General features: G+C 39.5%; 1 protein-coding gene across 11 annotated transcripts in view; it reads right to left on the bottom strand.

The window, feature by feature from the left end:
- The window catches only part of HDAC4 (histone deacetylase 4), a 469,205-nt gene that overhangs the window by 96,656 nt on the left and 350,687 nt on the right, over positions 1-21,862 (bottom strand). For 10 of the 11 annotated variants that reach the window (XM_073306830.1, XM_073306829.1, XM_073306834.1 and 7 more), the window contains 4 exons: positions 21,038-21,169; positions 10,817-10,929; positions 4,781-4,897; positions 4,496-4,694 (listed from right to left, as the gene is read on the bottom strand). In XM_073306830.1, coding sequence (XP_073162931.1) covers positions 4,496-4,694; positions 4,781-4,897; positions 10,817-10,929; positions 21,038-21,169 — 561 coding nt within the window. The remainder of the gene's footprint in view (positions 1-4,495; positions 4,695-4,780; positions 4,898-10,816; positions 10,930-21,037; positions 21,170-21,862) is intronic. The other variant, XM_073306837.1, reaches the window with a different exon arrangement.

The raw sequence follows: 21,862 nt of genomic DNA, 5'->3' as shown, positions 1-21,862 counted from the left end.
GTTTTTGCCCAACAGGGGATGTTTTTGGAAGATATTAGCAAAATTCTTTTAGTTATTTTCTTATGAGAAGGGGAAAATATACACACATATATACTGTAAAATATCTAAGGACACTTGTTAAAAAACTACATCAGAAACAGCCTAAGCATAAATGAACAGTTGCCTTTCTTTTGTTTTATTTTAAATGCTGCTGCTTTTGATGTAACACCAATATAACCATTTGAAAACTGAACACTGAGCATCAGCAGTAGAAAAATGTAGACAGCTCCTAGGGGGACAAAGAATGCCCTTAACACAGGGGATCATCACAGTGCCTGGACACCATCAGCCCATCCTTCACGCTTCCCCTGTGCTTACTGCTCTAGCCTCTTCTCCATTCGTCTCCCTCACAGATCTTTCACTCCCAGACTCAGCAGAGGGCCTCACTGGAGAACACTCTACTGCTAACTCCCTTTGTCTTTTAAATCAGTGGTTTCAACGTGTGGTCCCCCCTCAAAGATTTTCAGGAGGACCCAAACCTCCATTTGAAAATGTTTAGGGGTCCGCAAATGGAAAAAGGTTGAAAACCAATGTTTTAAATCAAGAAGTCATGCCGATGAGAGCTGCAGCAGCATGGCACGGGGACAGAGGTGCTCAAGTTGGGTAAGTCGCAGGCTATGTAGAACTTTATAAGGAAAACGCTACGCTGTAAATCCCACCCGAAATCTGTCCTGCACTCCCAGTGACCAACTCAGAACAGGCTGCTGCCTTTTGCACCAACTGACACTTCTTGGGTCCACTTGCCTGTGCAGAGAGGAGAATGTGATTCCCCGCCTAATGACTCAGAGGGATGCTGCTCCTTCTGCCACCTGGAAGGGACTGCATACACAGCAGACCTGGCAGCCAGTCTGAAAGGGGCCTTGGAAGCTTTTGCAAACTCAGTTTTGGCTTGCTGGGTATTGTGGTGCTGCTCCTGGACAATGGAATGCTGTGACCTTTGGTGACCTCTTTGTTGCACGGGAGGGGAGAGAAAGGATGTGGTTGGGGTTAAGGGGGGAGATCTAGCAGCTTCAAAGAAAACCCTGTACACAATATTGGAGGTTTTCCTCCAGTTCCAAAGGGGAACAATTTCTTTTGCTATGCTCTGGAAGAGCACAGGACAGACTTTTCTTCTCCTCGCTGAGAAGATGTGTCATTTTTGAATGGTGGTCAAGACACCAGCAAGGAAGAGCCATAGCAACACTTCAGAAAAACTGATCAAAACTAAAATCCAGCAAAAATTGGAGCCAATTTGATTAAAAATGCCTTGAGTCCAAACTGCAGCAAAGTTAAGGAACTCTGGAGGGAAAAATTAGAGGGTTCCCTGTCCTCCTGCTCTGTAGCAGATGGTGTCCTATCTCCTGCAAAATTCTGGAAACTGAACAGACTGGACAGCTGGTCAGTGGAAAGGGCTCTGCCTGCCCCCAGAGCAGCAAGGTCTATTGAAGGCCCATTGTTACAATCTACATACCTGCCTGAGAGAAAGAATTGCCAAGTACTTAGAACCAAAACCTCCTGCTGAGCTGCTCATGGCAGAGAAGGGACTAGGGAAAGGATATGTGGATAAGGAGAAAATGGCATTAATGCTAAAATAGGAAATCACTTGTTTGTTCTAGACGGGTAGAATATCAAGGATGTACCAATATAACAACAGTACATACTAATTTAGAATTCTGTGTTCCGATGTTGATAAGCATAGAAAAGTACATTAAGCTTCATAAAATGTGTACATACTACTAAATCTCATGAAATTGATTCCCTCTGAAGCACTATGGAAAATCACTATCTCTGCCTCAGCTTCCCCACACATAAAGGTTTATTATCCTGACACATTGGGAGTTGTGGGGATTAAAACGTAGAACACTGTCTATAAGGGGCAAAATCCTGAGACTTCGATGTGAGGTTTTGATAACCAGCACCGTTAAGGATTTTGCTTTTCAAATTTAAACATCATCCAAGATATAAAAACCAAAGTTTCTCAGCAATTTAAGTACCACTGCATGCTTTCTTGCATCTTCCACCTTAGCCCGATATTGGAAAGCATAGACCAGAAACATGATTCAAAGGTGGCCACTGCTTTCTATTTACTCTTCTTAGAGCAAATATGTGTCTCCAGTCAACCACTCACATAAGAACATAAGAATGGCTATACTGGGTCAGACCAAAGGTCCATCCAGCACAGTATCCTGTTTGTCAGCAGTGGCCAATGCCAGATGTCCCAGAGGGAGTGAACCTAACAGGTAATGATCAAGTGATCTCTCTCCTGCCACTCATCTCCACCCTCTGACAAACAGAGGCTAGGGACACCATTCCTAACCCATCCTGGCTAATAGCCATTAATGGACTTAACCTCCATGAATTTATCCATTTCTCTCTTAAGCCCTGTTATATTTCTAGCCTTCACAACCTCCTCAGGCAAGGAGTTCCACAGGTTGACAGTGCGCTGTGTGAGGAACAACTTCCTTTTATTTGTTTTAAACCTGCTGCCCATTAATTTCATTTGGTGGCCCCTAGTTCTTATATTATGGGAACAAGTAAATAATGTTTCCTTATTCACTTTCTCCACACCACTCATGATTTTCTATACCTCTATCATATCCCCCCTTAGTCTCCTCTTTTCCAAGCTGAAAAGTCCTAGCCTCTTTAATCTCTCCTCATATGGGACCTGTTCCAAACCTCTAATCATTTTAGTTGCCCTTTTCTGAACCTTTTCCAATGTCAGTATATCCTTTTTGAGATGAGGGGACCACATCTGTACGTAGTATTCAGGATGTGGGCGTACCATGGATTTATATAAGGGCAATAAGATATTCTCCATCTTATTCTCTATCCCTTTTTTAATGATTCCTAACATTTGGTTTGCTTTTTTGACTGCCACTGCACACTGCGTGGACGTCTTCAGAGAACTGTCCACGATGACTCCAAGATCTTTCTCCTGATTAGTTGTAGATAAATTAGCCCCCATCATATTGTGAGTATAGTTGGCGTTATTTTTTCCAATGTGTATTACTTTACATTTATCCACATTAAATTTCATTTGCCATTTTGTTGCCCAATCACTTAGTTTTGTGATATCTTTTTGAAGATCTTCACAGTCTGCTTTGGTCTTAACTATCTTGAGCAGTTCAGTATCTTCTGCAAACTTTGCCACCTCACTGTTTACCCCTTTCTCCAGATCATTTATGAATAAGTTGAATAGGACTGGTCCAAGGACTGACCCTTGGGGAACACCACTACTTACCCCTCTCCATTCTGAAAATTTACCATTTATTTCTACCCATTGTTCCCTGTCTTTTAATCAGTTCTCAATCCATGAAAGGATCTTCCCTCTTATCCCATGACAACTTAATTTATATAAGAGCTTTTATATAAGAGCTTGTCAAAGGCTTTCTGGAAATCTAAGTACACTGGATCCCCCTTGTCCACGTTCGTTGAGCCCCTCAAAGAGCTCTAATAGATTAGTAAGACATGATCTCCCTTTACAGAAGCCATGTTGACTTTTGCGTAACAATTTATGTTCTTCTATGTGTCTGACAATTTTATTCTTTACTATGGTTTCAACTAATTTGCCAGGTACTGACGTTCGACTTACCGGTCTGTAATTGCCAGGATCACCTCTAGAGCCCTTTTTAAATATTGGCGTTACATTAGCTATCTTCCAGTTATTGGGTACAGTAGGTGATTTAAAGGACAGGTTACAAACCATAGTTAATAGTTCCGCAATCTCACATTTGAATTCTTTCAGAACTCTTGGGTGAATACCATCTGGTCCCAGTGACTTGTTACTGTTAAGTTTCTCAATTAATTCCAAAACCTCCTCTAGTGACATTTCAATCTGGATAAGTTTGAGAGTACAACACAGGGCTCAGATTCAAAGGGATTATTGACAGTTTTTGAAATCTTAATAATGAATATGAAACACCACTAATTTATTATCTTTTGAAATTTAACAGATTTAGTTACAATTGAAAGACTTATTATTATTAGACAGACTGCTTTTAATATTACATTTTAAAATGAAAACACGCTTTTGGTTTTGTAAAAAGGATAGCAGCTATGCAGTAATTGTAAGTACTAAACACAGTAAATTGTAAAAAAAATTGTAATTTTTGCTAAGAAAATACCTTGTCACTGTTACTTTGATCAAACTGGGTAGGGTTCTACTATTAAAATACTAACAGATTTATATTTATAAACTAGTTTATCTTAATCCTGCCAAAATGACAAACAACGTTAGCCTCCTCCTATCTCTTAAAGATGTGTAATTTGGCCAATCACAGACCTTTTCCAATGTTGTAGGTGCCCATGACATCAACAATACATGCTCCATGTCATAAACATATATGATTTCAGAGATAACTGGTATTCCCTTATTCCTTTCATGAAGAAGACTGCAATAAATTGAAATGGATTGTACCACTCCCCCAGTTAGGAGCTGCATATCTTAGCCTTTGCACACGAGCTTTGGTATGCTCACCTGTGACTAAGGGAGTTTGTGCAGTTGGTTGTTCCAGTAAGACCATGTGTTGCAGAAGAGAGTTATGTGAAGTTCCCCCATCCCTTTCCAACGTCGTAGTGCTCAAGTAAGGAGTGAGGTGAGTGCCAGGAAATAAGGAAAGCCGCTGTTGTAGGGTTGGAATAGCAAGTCTCTCGGCATCCTGCTGTCCTGATCCCCCCTGCAAATATACAACCAGTAAAGTGTTCAGCTTATGAACGAGTCAGTGCAACCACAATCCCAAAGACAACATTAAACATCACTTACACTTGCAGGTCCAGTTGCAGGCAAGCCTAACGTTATGTTGGGCAAGGAAGGAGATGTGTACAGAGGAAGCTGTGTTACTGAGCCTTCACGATTCACTAGTCTGTGAGCCAGGCTGGTCTGGAAATTGAATTAAGAAAACTGGAACAATCAGATAATGTAAAGAGGATAGACAGGAGCCACATTATAGTCTGCCTAATTCGTGAATCACCTTAAGTATAAAGCACATCAGAAAAGGGAACAAGAAAGAAAAATAGAAGGCAGACAACTTCACTTCTGATACCAAAAGATTCCGAATGTAGGGGCTAATCTGTGCCCAGTACCCAGCCCAAGTAGATGGGATAGGCATGGGGTGGATTCACTTATGGATGTGTAATCCTCCCACAAAGGTAGCAGAGATGCTCTGATAGGGCTAATCCAACTGAATGGCTACAGTAGCCTCTGACCCATTCATAGCCCCAACATGAGCTGAGAACTGGAAGATCCATGCAGCAATGGTTTCCTCCCACACGCTGGAACACCTTTCCCACCCCCCACAAACTGCTCTACATGACCCTGGAGAGGGTGTGGGGATCATCTGTGCATCCCTTCCAGAATCCTGTTTTCTTTAACCCTTTGTGCAGGAAACATCGGTTTGTCTATCAAGGGAGCCTCCATGGCTCTTTTGTTCCTTGAACTACATGGCTAAAAAAGGTGTTTTTAAAAAAACAAATTTTACGTTACACAGGATGGATGTTCTCGTCAGCCAGGCCAAGGACAGTATGAAATGCATCATTCAGCATCAAGTTGGTTTAAACACAAGGTAAAGCTCCATTAAAGAGCCAGGATGTTCGTCTTAGGTGGATATTTTTTGATTTTCAGGGAAGGAATGTGCAATTAACTGGGAGGATTACGTTATAGCCAGCTAATGCGGCACCACGGAACTGTAACAGTTATTTTTAATTTCACAGCAGTGATTGCTTACAAATACAGACTAAAATATTTATTGCAAATATTAACTGTAGTTATTGAAAAGTGTCTGAAGCCCTGATTAGAAAATAGTTATGTTGATGGCAATGAATTATGGAGTGGATATTGTTTACAATCCTAGGAGTTTAAACAAATATATAAAAAAAGACATTTTCTATAACATTTCTCATGCAGTGACAGTTTTTAACTCTGATGCTTAGAAAAACAGGTATATGATGGGTACAATAAAGTATTTCATCATTCTATAGATTGATACATGTCAGCATGGCCATGAAGGGATTTTAATCTTCTGGAGTTTTAGAGGTTGTTGCCTCATATTATGCCTGATTCTGTAGCACCGAAGTCAATAGGAACTTGCAATTGACTTCAATGGGTGCCGGATTAGGCCAATTTTGGATGATGAAAAGAAAGCTAGTTATCTTTGAACTCCATTGAAGGAACTCGCACTGAACTTTGCAAGATAAGGTAATGATGTTGCAATCCACAAAAGGAAGAGTACATGTTTAACATTTACTATTGAAAAGCAAGTCTTCTATATAGAAATATTCTCTAAAAGAAAAATCTGATGTATTGACGAATGAAACTGGAATTGCTGAAAACAGTAACATTAAAGCTATTCCTGTGAGAGAGGATCATAGACAAGTGTAGCAATGATATCTTTACAAGATTGCATTTGCCATCTTTACAGCCAAAGACTCTGCATTTCCAAATAAATGGTTTAATTTGACATTAGTCAGTTATTCATTTCCTTAGTAGTAAAGGTATCTAGTTCTCACATATGCTCAAGCTAAGTTCAATTTGCCAAGTGAGGTTCTTTCCATTTCTAAAGTCTCCTCCTGTGTAATTGCAATCTTGTCAATCATAATTATTAAAAACATGTTGAAGATCAGATCTATCACAAAGGTCTTGTCATTGCTAATTTCTCTGTAGTTGTTAAATATTTCCACTGGCACACACACGAACACCAAGGCAAAATCGTAAAAAACTTGTTTGTGTTTCCACTCACTTATTTGCCAGGGTGATTTTGAACACTTCTTAGAAATTTTGCTTAAAGCGTAAATGCAACGTTACTGCACCACATGCTGAAAATTAGGCATGTACTGTGGGTGAGGTACTGACATCTTTTCCTGACTTTTACGGGGTACTGATCTCATAAAAGTAACAAAATTACATCAATTTACACTTTAAACAGTCAAATCCCCATTTAGTTGTGCCTCAAATAGTCTCGGGGGGTTTATTTGTATTAAGCACAACTGAATGAAAAACACAACAGCTTGAAACTAATTGCGCTCACAAAATTTCAGTTCCATTATCATCATCTTAAATATACTGAATCTGTCTATGAATTGTACATAAATGCGGTAGAAATACAGAGCAGAGCACACACCCAGCAGCTACAGCTTTTGTCTACTCAGGCAGCACTTTTTAAAGCTTTATGTGAAATAAAAGGTCAGTGTCTGTCAAATAGCCTCGCACAGGTGGAAAAAACATTGTTAAATTTAACACAATATTTAAAAAATAAATGCTATTTATCCACTGTGAACAGAATGGAGCTGTATGCTTTCTACACTTGAGGCAAGTATTTTAATTTAAATAATATAAAAATGATCAGTTTTCCCATTTGGTATGGGTCCAGAGATGAATCTCTGATCAACTGATATGCAAATATACACATTTCTCATTTAAAACCAAACACTCAGGTAAATGTGAAACTATCATATTAGAAGATTAATTGCTCAGAAATTGTTGACTATTTACAATATACAAAGTGGAAATGGGTCTGATTTATAGGAGACAGTCTGTTATTTGGGGTAATACAGAAATTGGAGTCTGGTGTGTGCATTACATTGGCCTTTTACAAGATACATGGAAGCAAGCAGTAATTGGGTAATGTTATTTCCTGATGTATACAAGCTTCATTTGAAAGGAAATATCTGCATTTAAAATGCTGTCTTAATTAACTGCATTTGGATAGCCCCTGACAAATGCATGCAGAAAAGTTTAGAGGAATGGCTCAGTTACCATCATGAAATATCCAGTGCTTACAGAAAAGAATTGGTAACGAAGGGCATGACCAGTTTTCGGCAGATGAGAATGTTGAGGATAGGGAAGATTTAATTAACAGAATAAATTTTAAGATCTGTAGACTGCAAGAGAGTTAGTGCAATAGGTTATCAAAAATGATGTGTCATCCATTAGTGGGTTGTGAGGTTTCCTGTGGACTGTGGTCTCAAAGATCTAGTGGACTAATTGTTCATATCACACCTACTTCTAAAATCACTACAGCACCATAGCTTGCAGACTATATTCTTGCTCTCTTCCATAAAATCATAAAACAGGTGAGAAAATTCTGGGTGCAATTTTCAGAGAAACAGCAGAAGAACATTTTTTACTTTTCACATAGGTTGCTTTGGGAGGCTACATTAAAGCGTTTCAGTTTAAATTAATTCATAGATCACAATGGAATTCTTCTCACATGAACTAGGACTAAGGTGTAGAAAAAATTAATAGAAAAGTGTTATTTACCTTTTACACAATACAAAAACCAGGGATCATTTGATGAAATTAAATAGTCAGAAGGTTTAATACAAACAAGACAAAGTACTTTTTCACACAACACAAAATTAACCTGTGAAACGCATTGCCATGGGATGTTGTGAAGGACAAAAACATAATGGGGTTCAAAAAAGAACTAGATACATTCATAGAGGATAGGTCCATCAATGGCTATTAGCCAAAATGGTCAGGGATGCAACCCTATGCTCAGCGCGACCCTAAACTTGTGATTGACAGAAGGCAGGAGTGTAAGACAGGGTGGATCACTTCATAATTACCTTGTTCTTTACACTCCTCCTGAAGCTCTGGTACAGGCCACTGTCAGAGACAGGATACTGGGCAAGAAGGACCGCGGTCTGACCCAGTACGGCAGCTCTTATGTTTTTATGAATGAGACACTGTAGTAAAACTGTGAAACGGGTGGGGGAAAGAGACAGGTATCTTCACATGTCTGGAGAACTGTTTTGGCAATAGACAGACTTTACATGTCTGGCATCACTCATGCCTCAATCTTAAAATTATGACTTCACTGCTTTACAAGACGGAATAGGTAGTCACTGAAACTGGACACCAAATGCTTGCAACAGCATGTGTATCTAAAAGATTTTTTCTGCAGACCTTACTAACGACTGGAATTATAGCCTTGGTGAAGTAATACATTCATTTGCAAAAAGCAAAGTTATTTGGAGAGAGTGTTGCCTCTGCATATCCACACTCGTGGGATGAGCCCTCCCAGAACACTGATTTTGGGGAAGCTGTGCCCTTTGGAACAGTGCAAGCTTTCCTGTGCAAGACTGAATATTTGTAGCTGAGGTTATGAGTCTCTCAGCAGTCCCCAACTGCCTACGCTCCTTCTGCTAAAGATGCAATAAGAGCAGGACGCTGAGGGGAAGAAGGACTGGCTGTAGTAACAAGTCATTGTTATTACTTTCACTCCTGGGAGCAGTGTAGAGTGAACAAGTGAAGTGTATGCCTCTACTAGCCAAAGGGCTACAAAGACACATGAGCCCAGAATCCAGCAGTGATTCAACCACTGATACTGGTGAGTCTGACTTTTGCTATCAGAAGTGAAACTTCAGAGAGAAGGGCAGCTGGATTCTCTTCTGGTTCACATATCAACAGAATTGGTAGCTCAGTTCCATTTGGGAGGATACCAAATCCTCCGGCAGCTATACTAGAGCAGTCTCACTGAACAAAGTCAGGAGCAACTGAAATGAGGGTTTTGTCATGGAAACGCATACAGTATGTAGCCTTAAGTAAAGCTGTTGTTACTGTGGATGCTATAATTACCCTTCCCCATGCTGCCAGAGTTCTACGAAACACATGAAATAGAACTATTGTTCCTTTTATAAAGCCCAAACCAGAATCTCAGCCAACCTCTTTAGAACAGCCGTGGTGTATTGCGTCAGGCGAAGTGACCAATGCTGTACTACATGAGTGACTGTGTTATGAGGTCCATGATATATTTTGATTGAAGGTTTTTAAAACTGTGTGTTATGCAGTATTAGAAATGCTAATTGAGCCAAAGTCTGTACAAACTTAGAAAGCTCAAATAGCTTGGATTTATGCTTCAAAAAACACCTTTCCACTCTCCAAAATTACAAGTTGGAGGACAGTGTGATTAAACCAAAATTCTGCTTTGTCAGGAAAGTTTATAAATGTAAATGCATGAATAATATTTAAGGGAAACAGCAAATGTGAAGCCTGCAATGCGAAATACAGCAGCAGGGTCTGGATAATTACACACCACCTTTCCAAACGTGAAGGTTACAAAATGACAGAGAGGGTCACATATTTTCAGATTCAATAACAGGGACGTAGGAATTGCCAGACTAGATCAGACCCAACTCTAGTCTAGCATCCTGTCCCTGACAGTGGCCAACACCAGATGTTTAGGAGGATGGTGCAGACACACTGCAGTTTAAGGGATTATTTATTAATAATAATCAGTTTTGGAAAGATGCAATTTAAAAACAAAGGTTAACAAAAGCTAAGATTTAAACTGCATAAAGGTGGGAGGATGCTAAAATTTGGTGGCAAACGTCAACACACTACAGGAAGCCTTTGAGTACTGAGCGGGGGAGAAGGAACTTAAACCAGGTAATATTATATTCCTCCATCCCTGTAATTGAACAGTGCTTGTATTAATCCCCTGTATAAAATGAAGTTATTCAACATTGTAAAGCATGAAAATAAATATCCAGCATTTTAAAATACTCAAGAGAGTTGGCAACCTGTATTTGAGAAAGGAACCCTCTTCAAGATTTCCCCCCAATGTTCCTTTCCTTTTTTAAATCTATCAATCCATATTATGGCTACTGCCAGTTACCCCAAGCACAGATATTTATGAGCAAATGCAGACTAAGCATGTTACGTTTCCAACACATTCAAATCTTCACTGGTTAGGAGAGTAGCCATCCAACTCAAGGTTCAGCTTTCCCTGTATATTTTATAGCTCCCACAAGTTCATTGGAAGCACAAGTGTTAAACCCAAGGTAAAGAGCAGTTCTGTACCTCTGCTTGAATACTTGTGACTGATCCTGTAATTCCATTCTCAGCACTTATATTATTAGAGCTGTTGTTTGGAGAACTGGGACCAGATCCAGGAGCACTGTTGCATGCAGAGTCTAAAACACATTCAAAAACAACGCTTAGAAACAGTACAAACTATCTCTGCAATGCTATTTGGAGAGATCTATCAGGGAAAACAAAAACCCTGAAGATGTAATAAAACATTTCTATATTGAGAACATACCAACAAAGATGTACTTTCAAACAGAGTGTCCAAATACTTATATCTTTTCTCTGCAACCTTTTTTTGCATAGTGTGTCAAGAACTTTAAATATGATTAAGCACACAATAAACAATTTAGAAAGCATGAACAAGCCAAGTCAGTCTATGTTAAACTGTTCTACTATAGTTTTATGAAGTGCCTCCTCCAATCCACTTTAGCATTTTATCTTAATCATGCTCTCAGTCTTGCACAAGTAACTAACTTTCTGAGCTTTGACATTTTCCCATGCACTTTTCTTGTATATTTGAATTTATTCATGTTTTAAATGGAAAGATACTTTCATTACTGACCCTTGACAGCTTTTTCACACCAGCACCAACGTTCACTTATACAAAAAGTGCCCCAATGAATATAAGTGGTCATGCCCTTAGTGGTTATTTGTTAAGAGCTGACGGTGTGCTCAGCATTCTATGAGAAACAGTTACTTTCCTGAGGTGCTGTCAACTACAGAATTGTAGCTTCAGCAGCACACAGGACCTTAACACCAATCTGGAGCTCTGGTCCAGTACTGAGTTAAAGGGAACAGTACTAATTAGATAATTAATACCACTTCCCACAGCACCTGGGTTTTCCTTAGAAGTCTCCCATCCAAGTACTAGTTTCTTTCCATTCCCAACAGGGAAGCGCTAGGAAAGGGCTGGAATCAGAAGAGTGTGAGCAGGTCTCCAGGATTCCAAGTGAGGAAATAATGAACACAGAGGGTGAAGTCTGACTTTCAAGTATACATTTTTTTTGCCCCTGGATTACTGGTAGACGCCTCCATGTGCTGCATTCATCCCAGGACAGAAAAATGGGAGGATAATTGAGAAAATAAAAGGCAACCTCATAAGAGTTGTTTTGAGTGTCTCCAAACATCGGTCTCTTTACACTTATTGTCCTGCAGCACTAGCTGGACAACTCTTATCATCATGAAAACGTGCAAAGTTCCCAGATATTACACTAAAAGTCCTCCATGTAGACAGTGGTCAAAGTCTCTCAGAGGTAACAAAAACCCACACAGAGTTTGTCCCTCGGGAATCCTAGTCTGTTCTGGCCACTCACTAATTACTGATTGAGCTTTCCCTTCCCGCTGTCTCACTTGCAGCGCTTGTCCCAGGCCTACACATCTAGAGCTCTAAGCCTCTAGAGATGGGTGTTCTCTTGTTCAGGGAAACTGTCTTTGAGGCCTTCCACACCCACTTTATATTATTATTCCTTCCTAATTACGTACAGCTTGTTACTTCTGACAGGGATGGCAGGATAGGACAGATAAGTCCCTGTCTCTAGGACAGTTTTTATCTTTGAAAACTCATGGCGATCGGGGGAAGTCCCGGACGACTGAAAAAAGGCTAATGTAGTGCCCATCTTTAAAAAAGGGAAGGAGGAGGATCCGGGGAACTACAGGCCAGTCAGCCTCACCTCAGTCCCCGGAAAAATCATGGAGCAAGTCCTCAAGGAATCAATTCTGAAGCACTTAGAGGAGGGGAAAGTGATCAGGAACAGTCAGCATGGATTCACCAAGGGCAAGTCATGCCTGACTAATCTAATTGCCTTCTATGATGAGATAACTGGCTCTGTGGATGAGGGGAAAGCAGTGGCCGTGTTATTTCTTGACTTTTGCAAAGTTTTTGATACGGTCTCCCACAGTATTCTTGCCAGCAAGTTAAAGAAGTATGGGCTGGATAAATGGACTATAAGGTGGATAGAAAGATGGCTAGATTGTCGGGCTCAACGGGTAGTGATCAATGGTTCCATGTCTAGTTGGTAGTCGGTAGCAAGCAGAGTGCCCCAAGGGTCAATCCTGGGGTCGGTTTTGTACAATATCTTCATTAATGATCTGGAGGATGGCGTGGACTGCACCCTCAGCAAGTTAGCAGATGACACTAAACTGGGAGGAGTTGTAGATACGCTGGAGGGTAGGGCTAGGATAAAGAGGGACCTAGACAAATTAGCGGATTGGGCCAAAAGAAATCTGATGAGGTTCAACAAAGACAAGTGCAGAGTCCTGCACTTAGGACAGAAGAATCCCATGTACTGCTACAGACTAGGGACCAAATGGCTCGGCAGCAGTTCTGCAGAAAAGGACCTAGTGGTTACAGTGGACGAGAAGCTGGATATGAGTCAACAGTGTGCCCTTGTTGCCAAGAAGGCCAATGGCATTTTGGGGTGTATAAGTAGGGGCATTGCCAGCAGATCGAGGGACATGATCGTTCCCCTCTATTCGACATTGGTGAGGCCTCATCATTGGTGAGACATTGGAGTACTGTGTCCAGTTTTGGGCCCCACACTACAAGAAGGATGTGGAAAAACTGGAAAGTGTCCAGCGGAGGGCAACAAAAATGATTAGGGGACTGGAACACATGACTTATGAGGAGAGGCTGAGGGAACTGGGATTGTTTAGTCTGCGGAAGAGAAGAATGAGGGGGGATTTGATAGCTGCTTTCAACTACCTGAAAGGGGGTTCCAAAAAGGATGGATCTAGACTGTTCTCAGTGGTAGCAGATGATAGAATGAGGAGTAATGGTCTCAAGTTGCAGTGGGGGAGGTTTAGGGTGGGGGACATTAGGAAAAACTTTTCACTAGGAGGGTGGTGAACCACTGGAATGGGTTACCTAGGGAGGTGGTGGAATCTCCTTCCTTTGAGGTTTTTAAGGTCAGGCTTGACAAAGCTCTGGCTGGGATGATTTAATTGGGGATTGGTCCTGCTTTGAGCAGAGGGTTGGACTAGATGACCTCTTGAGGTCCCTTCCAACCCTGATGTTCTATGACCCCTTCCTACACTCATCCAGTGTGGAATGTACACAACCCATCACAACACAACCACGAGGATTTTGTACTTAAAATAAAACTTCACTTTATAATTCTATTGCTGTAAACCCTTATTATATGACCAACAAAATGCCCACAACTTCACATATGTTACCGCTATGTTCTTAACACCCCCTCTTCTAACCAGGGCAAGTGGGACATCCGACCTGAACCCAAAACTTTTTTTTAACAGCCTATAAAGCTGCATTTCCCAGCTCCAGTGCAGCACTGCAGATTAGTTGATTTCGCGGCTACCAGAAAATTCTTCTGGAGCACAGAGCAGGCCCATAGGAGCCTCTTATTTTGCATATAGCACAGTTTTCAGTGTTTCTCTTTTTATTATCTAAGAAGTATGCTTGGCAGAATTCTGCTGTGTTATTTTTTTATAATTTTGACACATGACATATATGTTCATTTTTAAACATTTTTATCCATGTAAATTTTCACTGTTGAAGGAAATTGTATGAGCGGGGGGAAAGGAAGTAGACTATAATTAAATGAGAGCAGCCATTGAGATTCAAAAAGTTAAAGCTTTATAACTGTTAAAACACAAATTGTCAGCATCACACGTCAAACTATATAAATTAAATAACCTTAAAATCAAACTCTAATAAGTTCTCCAGCAGCATTTTTCTTATTTTGCCTATCTGTAAATTTTGACGGTCATCACTCAAAATACTTTTTTTTGTCAGTTTGTGGTTGCACAGTGAAATCAATGTTCACCAACATTTACCAATAGCAATCTAAGCCTTCCAAGACTAGTTAGAAAGCAGCAATCACTGCGACCTTTTGACAGCCACTCCAACTATGAGAAAATAGGATTTGGCTGACCCCAGTATAATTTTCAGGTAGTTTTGACATAACAGCCTGATGTAATCTGGGACATTTCACTGGGATGTCTCCGTGGAAATGGAGCCAACTGGTATGACTTTGGGGACATGAAACAACTTTGTTTTAGTTATTTAATTGCTGAAACCCCCTTAAACTGGTTAGTGGAGTAATTCGGCACATATTATGGTAGGAGTAGAGTAAATAAGTAGATTTTACTGTCCTCTATAATCAAGAGAAATTTAAGGATTAAGTAACAATCTAAAACTGACTGCCTACCTAGTAATCAATAGACGTCACATACTCAAAGGTATTTTCTTTCTATAAATCTGCTACTAATCTGATTATTCCAAGCACTATGCATTTTACCTATGTGACTCTATAGGCTCTAGTGGATCGACATCCATTTGCTACCACATGTACCAGCCATGAAACTATGGAACCGTCTCTGAGCTTCCGCAACTATCTTCTCCACACCCTCCAAACAATACTATGACTTCTCAAGTCATGCTTCCCAATACACTTGTGAAGAATGAGAAGCCAACAACATGACTTATTTGAGTATCTATATGTAATAACGACAGACCCTGGTCGTCGGTGGGTGGGATTGAACCGGGGACCTCTGGAGCTTAGTGCATGAGCCTCTACCACATGAGCTAAAAGTCAACCGGCTGGGAGATAAGGCTGTAGAGCAAACACACTTATCTCTCTCTCTCTTTAAGTGGTCTCCATGCCACTAGATGGGACAGAAAAACACATACATGTATGAGCATGCTTACTGAACAAACAGGAGAACCTTTTTCCGCTGCCCAAAGCCTTATTCTTGACATTGTAAGCAAAAATTAGTACTCAGCACTATTCCTTCCTATATGAAGTTAACCTACAAACAAAAGGAAATTCTTTTCATCCATGGACTTGCCCAAAATAGCAATGTATTTTCTATTCTATTGCAAAGATATGAGAGCTATGACATTACCAAGATGCTCATTTAGTTCAGTGATGACACTGGAAGTGGAGAAAGGCTCTTTCAAAGTGACTATTGGAGAGTTGGAGAAGAAATTAACCAAAGACTTCTTTTTAAAATGCTGATCAAGGATGTGGTTCCTCCTTAATTAGACATGTGACCATCACCCCAGCTGACAGGAGCGCAGACACTCAGCAATCAGAGCACTGAGGCAGAAAATCCTCCTTTTTTTCCCCCCAACATCACTGTGCTTTGAAATAAAATTACTTTCTGAGGTTGTGAGATCTCTGTAGCACTCCATAACATACTGCTTTATTCATGAATGTAAAGCCGGCCTTCATACCTTTAGAACATAATTTTGGAAATAAAAGGTGATTCTGTGTAAAAACAGCCTCATTACTCTTTCTTGTGCCTTGCCTCCTGCTGCCAGTGTTGGTCTTCCTCTGTCCAATTAAGTGAGCACTAAGCACCAACATTTTGAGTGAAGAAAATCCAATTAACCTGAAGTTTCACTACTGCCCTTCAACTTTCTCCACAATGGGCACATGTGGCTCTTAATGAAAACCTAGACTTTGTAGAAAGAACATTTTGGTTGGATAGAAAACACATGCACTTCTGTAAGTAACAGGTCATAAGCTATGATTTATTGGATTCCACGTTTATTACCTAAACAAAAGAAAAACATGTGGCACTCAATTTATCTTTGTGATACATTCAAGCCTTAATTTCATCCAGGGATATTCTCTGTGGATTAAAAGTACACTTTTCCCCTGAAAAGTGGCTGTAAAAATGGCATTTTCAACTCAACACATGAACTCCGTATTTACCTAGAGTCTGACCCGCTGACTGAAATGACCAAAATAAAACGTTCATGCTTTTCATTCCTATTAGTGCAGCAGGAACCCAGGCAGCTAAGAGCGTAAGCAGGAATCTATTCCTGGCTGTTGATCAGCCGCCTCTTTTTTTGTTTTTTTTCAAAACTTAATTCCAGTCAGTTACATCTGTAGACACCCAGCAAAGACGGGTGTGCACAGGTGTCACAGAGGGCACCATCTGAAAACAATGAAGTTGCACAAGTGTTACAAAGGCCCTAATTTGGCCTGCAGAACCTTTGTAACAGGCAGTAGCATAAGAAGGAAAGAAATAAGCATGCTTCTCAGCTCTGTTGTGGAGTTTGCAGGGCTGCTGGTTAGAAAAAGCATCTCCTGCTTGTAAACCAAGAACATTTGGTAAGGAGATAACACACCCACACATACACTCATGGAACCCATGATGCCATTTCTACTGAGCCACTTTTCAGAGCAGAGCTGAATTTTAAGCTGCATGAATTGTGACACTGTGCTCTGAAGTGCCAGGGAGGTCTGAGAAAAGCAAAAAGTGGTTGTCTAAATATACTTACACACAGCTCTCTCTAGATGGTGCTAAAAATTAAACTTTATGATAATCTAGAATCTTACCTAGTCTACCTCCTAATATGAAATTTCTCCAAAAAAGAAATGTTGATTACTTTTTGCAAGAGGTTGTGAAATAAGTAACTTCTGAGTATATCATCATCTATTGTAAAACAACACATAGCGTGTTTTTATATTTAAAGTAGGACTGTCAAAAATCGCAGTTAACTCAAGTGATTAACTCAAAAAAATTAATCGCAATTAAAAAAATAATTGCGATTAATCACACTTATAACAGTAGAATACCATTGAAATTTATTAAATATTTTTGGATATTTTTCTACATTTTCAATATTTATTTCAATTACAACACAGAATACAAAGTTTACAGTGCTCACTTTATATTATTTTTTATTACATATATTTGCACTGTAAAAATGATAAACAAAAGAAATAGTATTTTTCAATTCACCTCATAAAAGGACTGAAGTGCGATCTCTTTATCAAGAAAGTGTAATTTACAAATCCAGATTATTTTGGTTACATGACTGCATTCAAAAATAAAACAGTGTGAAACTTTAGAGCCTACAAGTCCACACAGTCCTATTTCTCATTCTGCCAATCGCTAAGACAAACATGTTTGTTTACTTTGACAGGAGATACTGCTGCCTGCTTCTTATTTATGTCACCTGAAAGTGAGAACAGGCGTTCACATGGAACTTTTGTAGCTGGCGTTGCAAGGTATTACATGCCAGATATGCTAAACATTCGTATGCCCCTTCATGTTTCGGTCACCATTCCAGAGCACATGCTTCCATGCTGATGATGCTCGTTAAAAAAAAAAAATGTGTCAATTACATTTGTGACTGTACTCCTTGGGGGAAGAATTGTATGTCTCCTGCTCTGTTTTACCTGCCTTCTGCCATATATTTCATGTAATAATAGCAGTCTCAGATGATGACCGAGCACATAATTGTTTTAAGAACACTTTCACAGCAGATTTGACAAAACACAAAGAATGTATCAATGTGAGATTTCTAAAAAATAGCTACAGCACTTGACCTAAGCTTTAAGAATCTGAAGTGCTGTCCAAAATCTGAGAGGGACGAGGTGTGGAACATGCTTTTAGAAGTCTTAAAACAGCAACACTCTGATGCGGAAACTACAGAACCCAAACCACCAAAGAAGAAAAATCAACCTTCTGCTGGTGGCATCTGACTCAGATGATGAAAATGAACATGCATCAGTCCACACTGCTTTGGATCATTATCAAGCAGAACCCATCATCAGTGTGGAACCATGTCCTATGGAATGGTGGTTGAAGCATGAAGGGACATATGAATCTTTAGCGCATCTGGCATGTAAATATCTTACAACATCAGCTACAACAGTGCCATGCGAATGCCTGTTCTCACTTTCAGGTGACATTGTAAACAGGAAGCAGGCAGCATTATCTCCTGCAAATTGTAACCAACCTTGTTCGTCTGAGTGATTGGCTGACCAAGAAGTAGGACTGAGTGGACTTGTAGACTCTAAAGTTTTACATTGTTTTATTTTTGAATGCAGTTTTTTGTACATAATTCTACATTTGTAAGTTAAACTTTCATGATAAAGAAATTGCACTACAGTACTTGTATGAGGTGAATTTTTTTGGTTTTTACAGTGCAAATATTTGTAATAAAAAATAAATATAAAGCGAGCACTGTACACTTTGTATTCTGTGTTGTAATTTAAATTAATATATTTTAAAATGTAATAAACATCCAAAATATTAAAAATAAATGGTATTCTATTGTTGTTTAATCTCACGATCACAATTAATTTTTTTAATTGCTTGACGGTCCTAATTTAAATTAATTGTTTGATGAAGAACAATGGAGGTCTGCATAAGGCCCAAAATAATATGGCGTCAAAAGCATTTATCATTGGAGTGGTACAGTTATGAATTATGCTTAGCACCTGGATCCATGGACATTAGTAGAAATGCCTTTGAGACATTTCATGCTGTATTTCCCAACAACCCGTAATTTCTACCATCTTGAAATACTGCACTGGCACCATATCTATATCTGATTAACACAAGATTAAAAACTAGAGTTGTGAAACAGAGCCTGTGGACTTGGAAACAATGCCTTCATTGATGAATGTCCAAGGACTAAAGGGTTAAGGGTGCCAAAGGGAGTACAGAAATCCTGACTGAAGAATTAATCAGATATATAAACAGGTTTTAAAGCTGGGAGCCTTCTATAGAATGCGACAAGAGGCATGGCTTTCAGTTGCTTATCCAACAATTACCCAAAATTGGAATTAATTGAGAAACTTAACAGTAACAAGTCACTGGGACCAGATGGCATTCACCCAAGAGTTCTGAAAGAACTCAAATGTGAAACTGCGGGACTATTAACCACGGTTTGTAACCTGTCCTTTAAATCACCTACTGTACCCAATGACTGGAAGATAGCTAATGTAACGCCAATATTTAAGAAGGGCTCTAGAGGTGATCCTGGCAATTACAGACCGGTAAGTCGAACGTCCGTACCGGGCAAATTAGTTGAAACCATAGTAAAGAATAAAATTGTCAGACACATAGAAGAACATAAATTGTTACGCAAAAGTCAACATGGCTTCTGTAAAGGGAGATCATGTCTTACTAATCTATTAGAGTTCTTTGAGGGGCTCAACAAATATGTGGACAAGGGGGATCCAGTGGACATAGTGTACTTAGATTTCCAGAAAGCCTTTGACAAGCTCTTATATAAAAGCTCTTATATAAATTAAGTTGTCATGGGATAAGAGGGAAGATCCTTTCATGGATTGAGAACTGATTAAAAGACAGGGAACAATGGGTAGAAATAAATGGTAAATTTTCAGAATGGAGAGGGGTAAGTAGTGGTGTTCCCCAAGGGTCAGTCCTTGGACCAGTCCTATTCAACTTATTCATAAATGATCTGGAGAAAGGGGTAAACAGTAAGTTTGCAGATGATACTAAACTGCTCAAGATAGTTAAGACCAAAGCAGACTGTGAAGATCTTCAAAAAGATCTCACAAAACTAAGTGATTGGGCAACAAAATGGCAAATGAAATTTAATGTGGACAAATGTAAAGTAATGCACATTGGAAAAAATGACCCCAACTATACTCACAATATGATGGGGGCTAATTTATCTATAACTAATCAGGAGAAAGATCTTGGAGTCATCGTGGACAGTTCTCTGAAGACGTCCACGCAGTGTGCAGTGGCAGTCAAAAAAGCAAACGGAATGTTAGGAATCATTAAAAAAGGGATAGGGAATAAGATGGAGAATATCTTATTGCCCTTATATAAATCCATGGTATGCCCACATCCTGAATACTGCGTACAGATGAGGTCCCCTCATCTCAAAAAAAGATATACTGGCATTAGAAAAGGGCAACTAAAATGATTAGAGGTTTGGAACAGGTCCCATACGAGGTGAGATTAAAGAGGCTAGGACGTTTCATCTTGGAAAAGAGGAGACTAAGGGGGGATATGATAGAGGTATAGAAAATCATGAGTAGTGTTGAGAAAGTGAAAGTTATTTACTTGTTCCCAAAATATAAGAACTAGGGGTCACCAAATGAAATTAATGGGTAGCATGTTTAAAACAAATAAAAGGAAGTTCTTCTACAATCAGCGCACAGTTAACCTGCGCAACTCCTTGCTTGAGGAGGTTGTGAAGGCTAGGACTATAACAGGGTTTAAAAGAGAATTGGATAAATTCATGGATGTTAAGTCCATTAATGGCTATTAGCCAGGATGGGTAAGGAATGGTGTCCCTAGCCTCTGTTTGTCAGAGGGTGGAGATGGATGGCATGAAAGAGATCACTTGATCATTACCTGTTAGGTTCACAGGCACCTGGCATTGGCCACTGTTGACAAACAGGATACTGGGCTGGATGGACCTTTGGTCTGACCCAGTATGGCTGTTCTTATGTTCTTATGTTAACATACCTGTGACATCCAGGGGACGCTTCTTCAGAGCAGTAACCACTGGGCCATCTTTCCTGCGTAACAGGGGACTGCTCCGTCTTTCAGCAACTTTCTGCTTTAATCTGGATCGTAACTTCAGGTTGGGTTCAGATGCTGTACAAAGAAAGGAAAAGTCATCACTGAATGCAGAGTTCCATTTAACATCATCTTATTCATCGTTTTCTGCTAACTATATTGGCTAATCTTCAGTGAAGTATTCCACAGAAATGTAAGGGAAATTAATTATATGACATAATAATTGGAATGAAGCATTATCAGTATAATGAAAAAATACCAACAGATACCTTCTGCACTAGTTCTGTTAAAACACTAATGATCAGGATTAATAGTGCTTTTTATAAAAAAGCATGTTACAATGTTTTACCTATGGACTGGAGATAATGGTTTGCAGTATGATTTGTTCTAAAGTTCATGAGATCTAATACAAAGTAAGATATTCACCTATAATATATTTATAATCACTCCACTGCTGACTACTAAGCTTATCACAAAGGCAGAGCCTTGGAATGGATATTCTATAAATTAATAAATCAATGGGCCTCTATAGCGGATAACAAAAGAATAATTATCTTAATTTCCCAAGCATAGTTCAAGGATTGTCGTATGACTAACACACACACAATACTTCAAAAGTTTATCTTAAAATGTGTAACTACCTTAAGGTCATCAGGACTGCCAAGAGGTTTGTGGCCACAGGAAATTTGTAAAATTTGAACCCCTTTACATCATATGATACACATTTTAACTATCCCCTTAAATGAAAGTTTCAGGCATGGGAATGTTCCA

This window comes from Lepidochelys kempii, chromosome 11 (assembly GCF_965140265.1).
Source record: "Lepidochelys kempii isolate rLepKem1 chromosome 11, rLepKem1.hap2, whole genome shotgun sequence".
NCBI lineage: Eukaryota > Metazoa > Chordata > Testudines > Cheloniidae > Lepidochelys > Lepidochelys kempii.
Note: the sequence above shows the minus strand (reverse complement) of the source record. Positions and strands in the feature narration are given on the sequence as shown.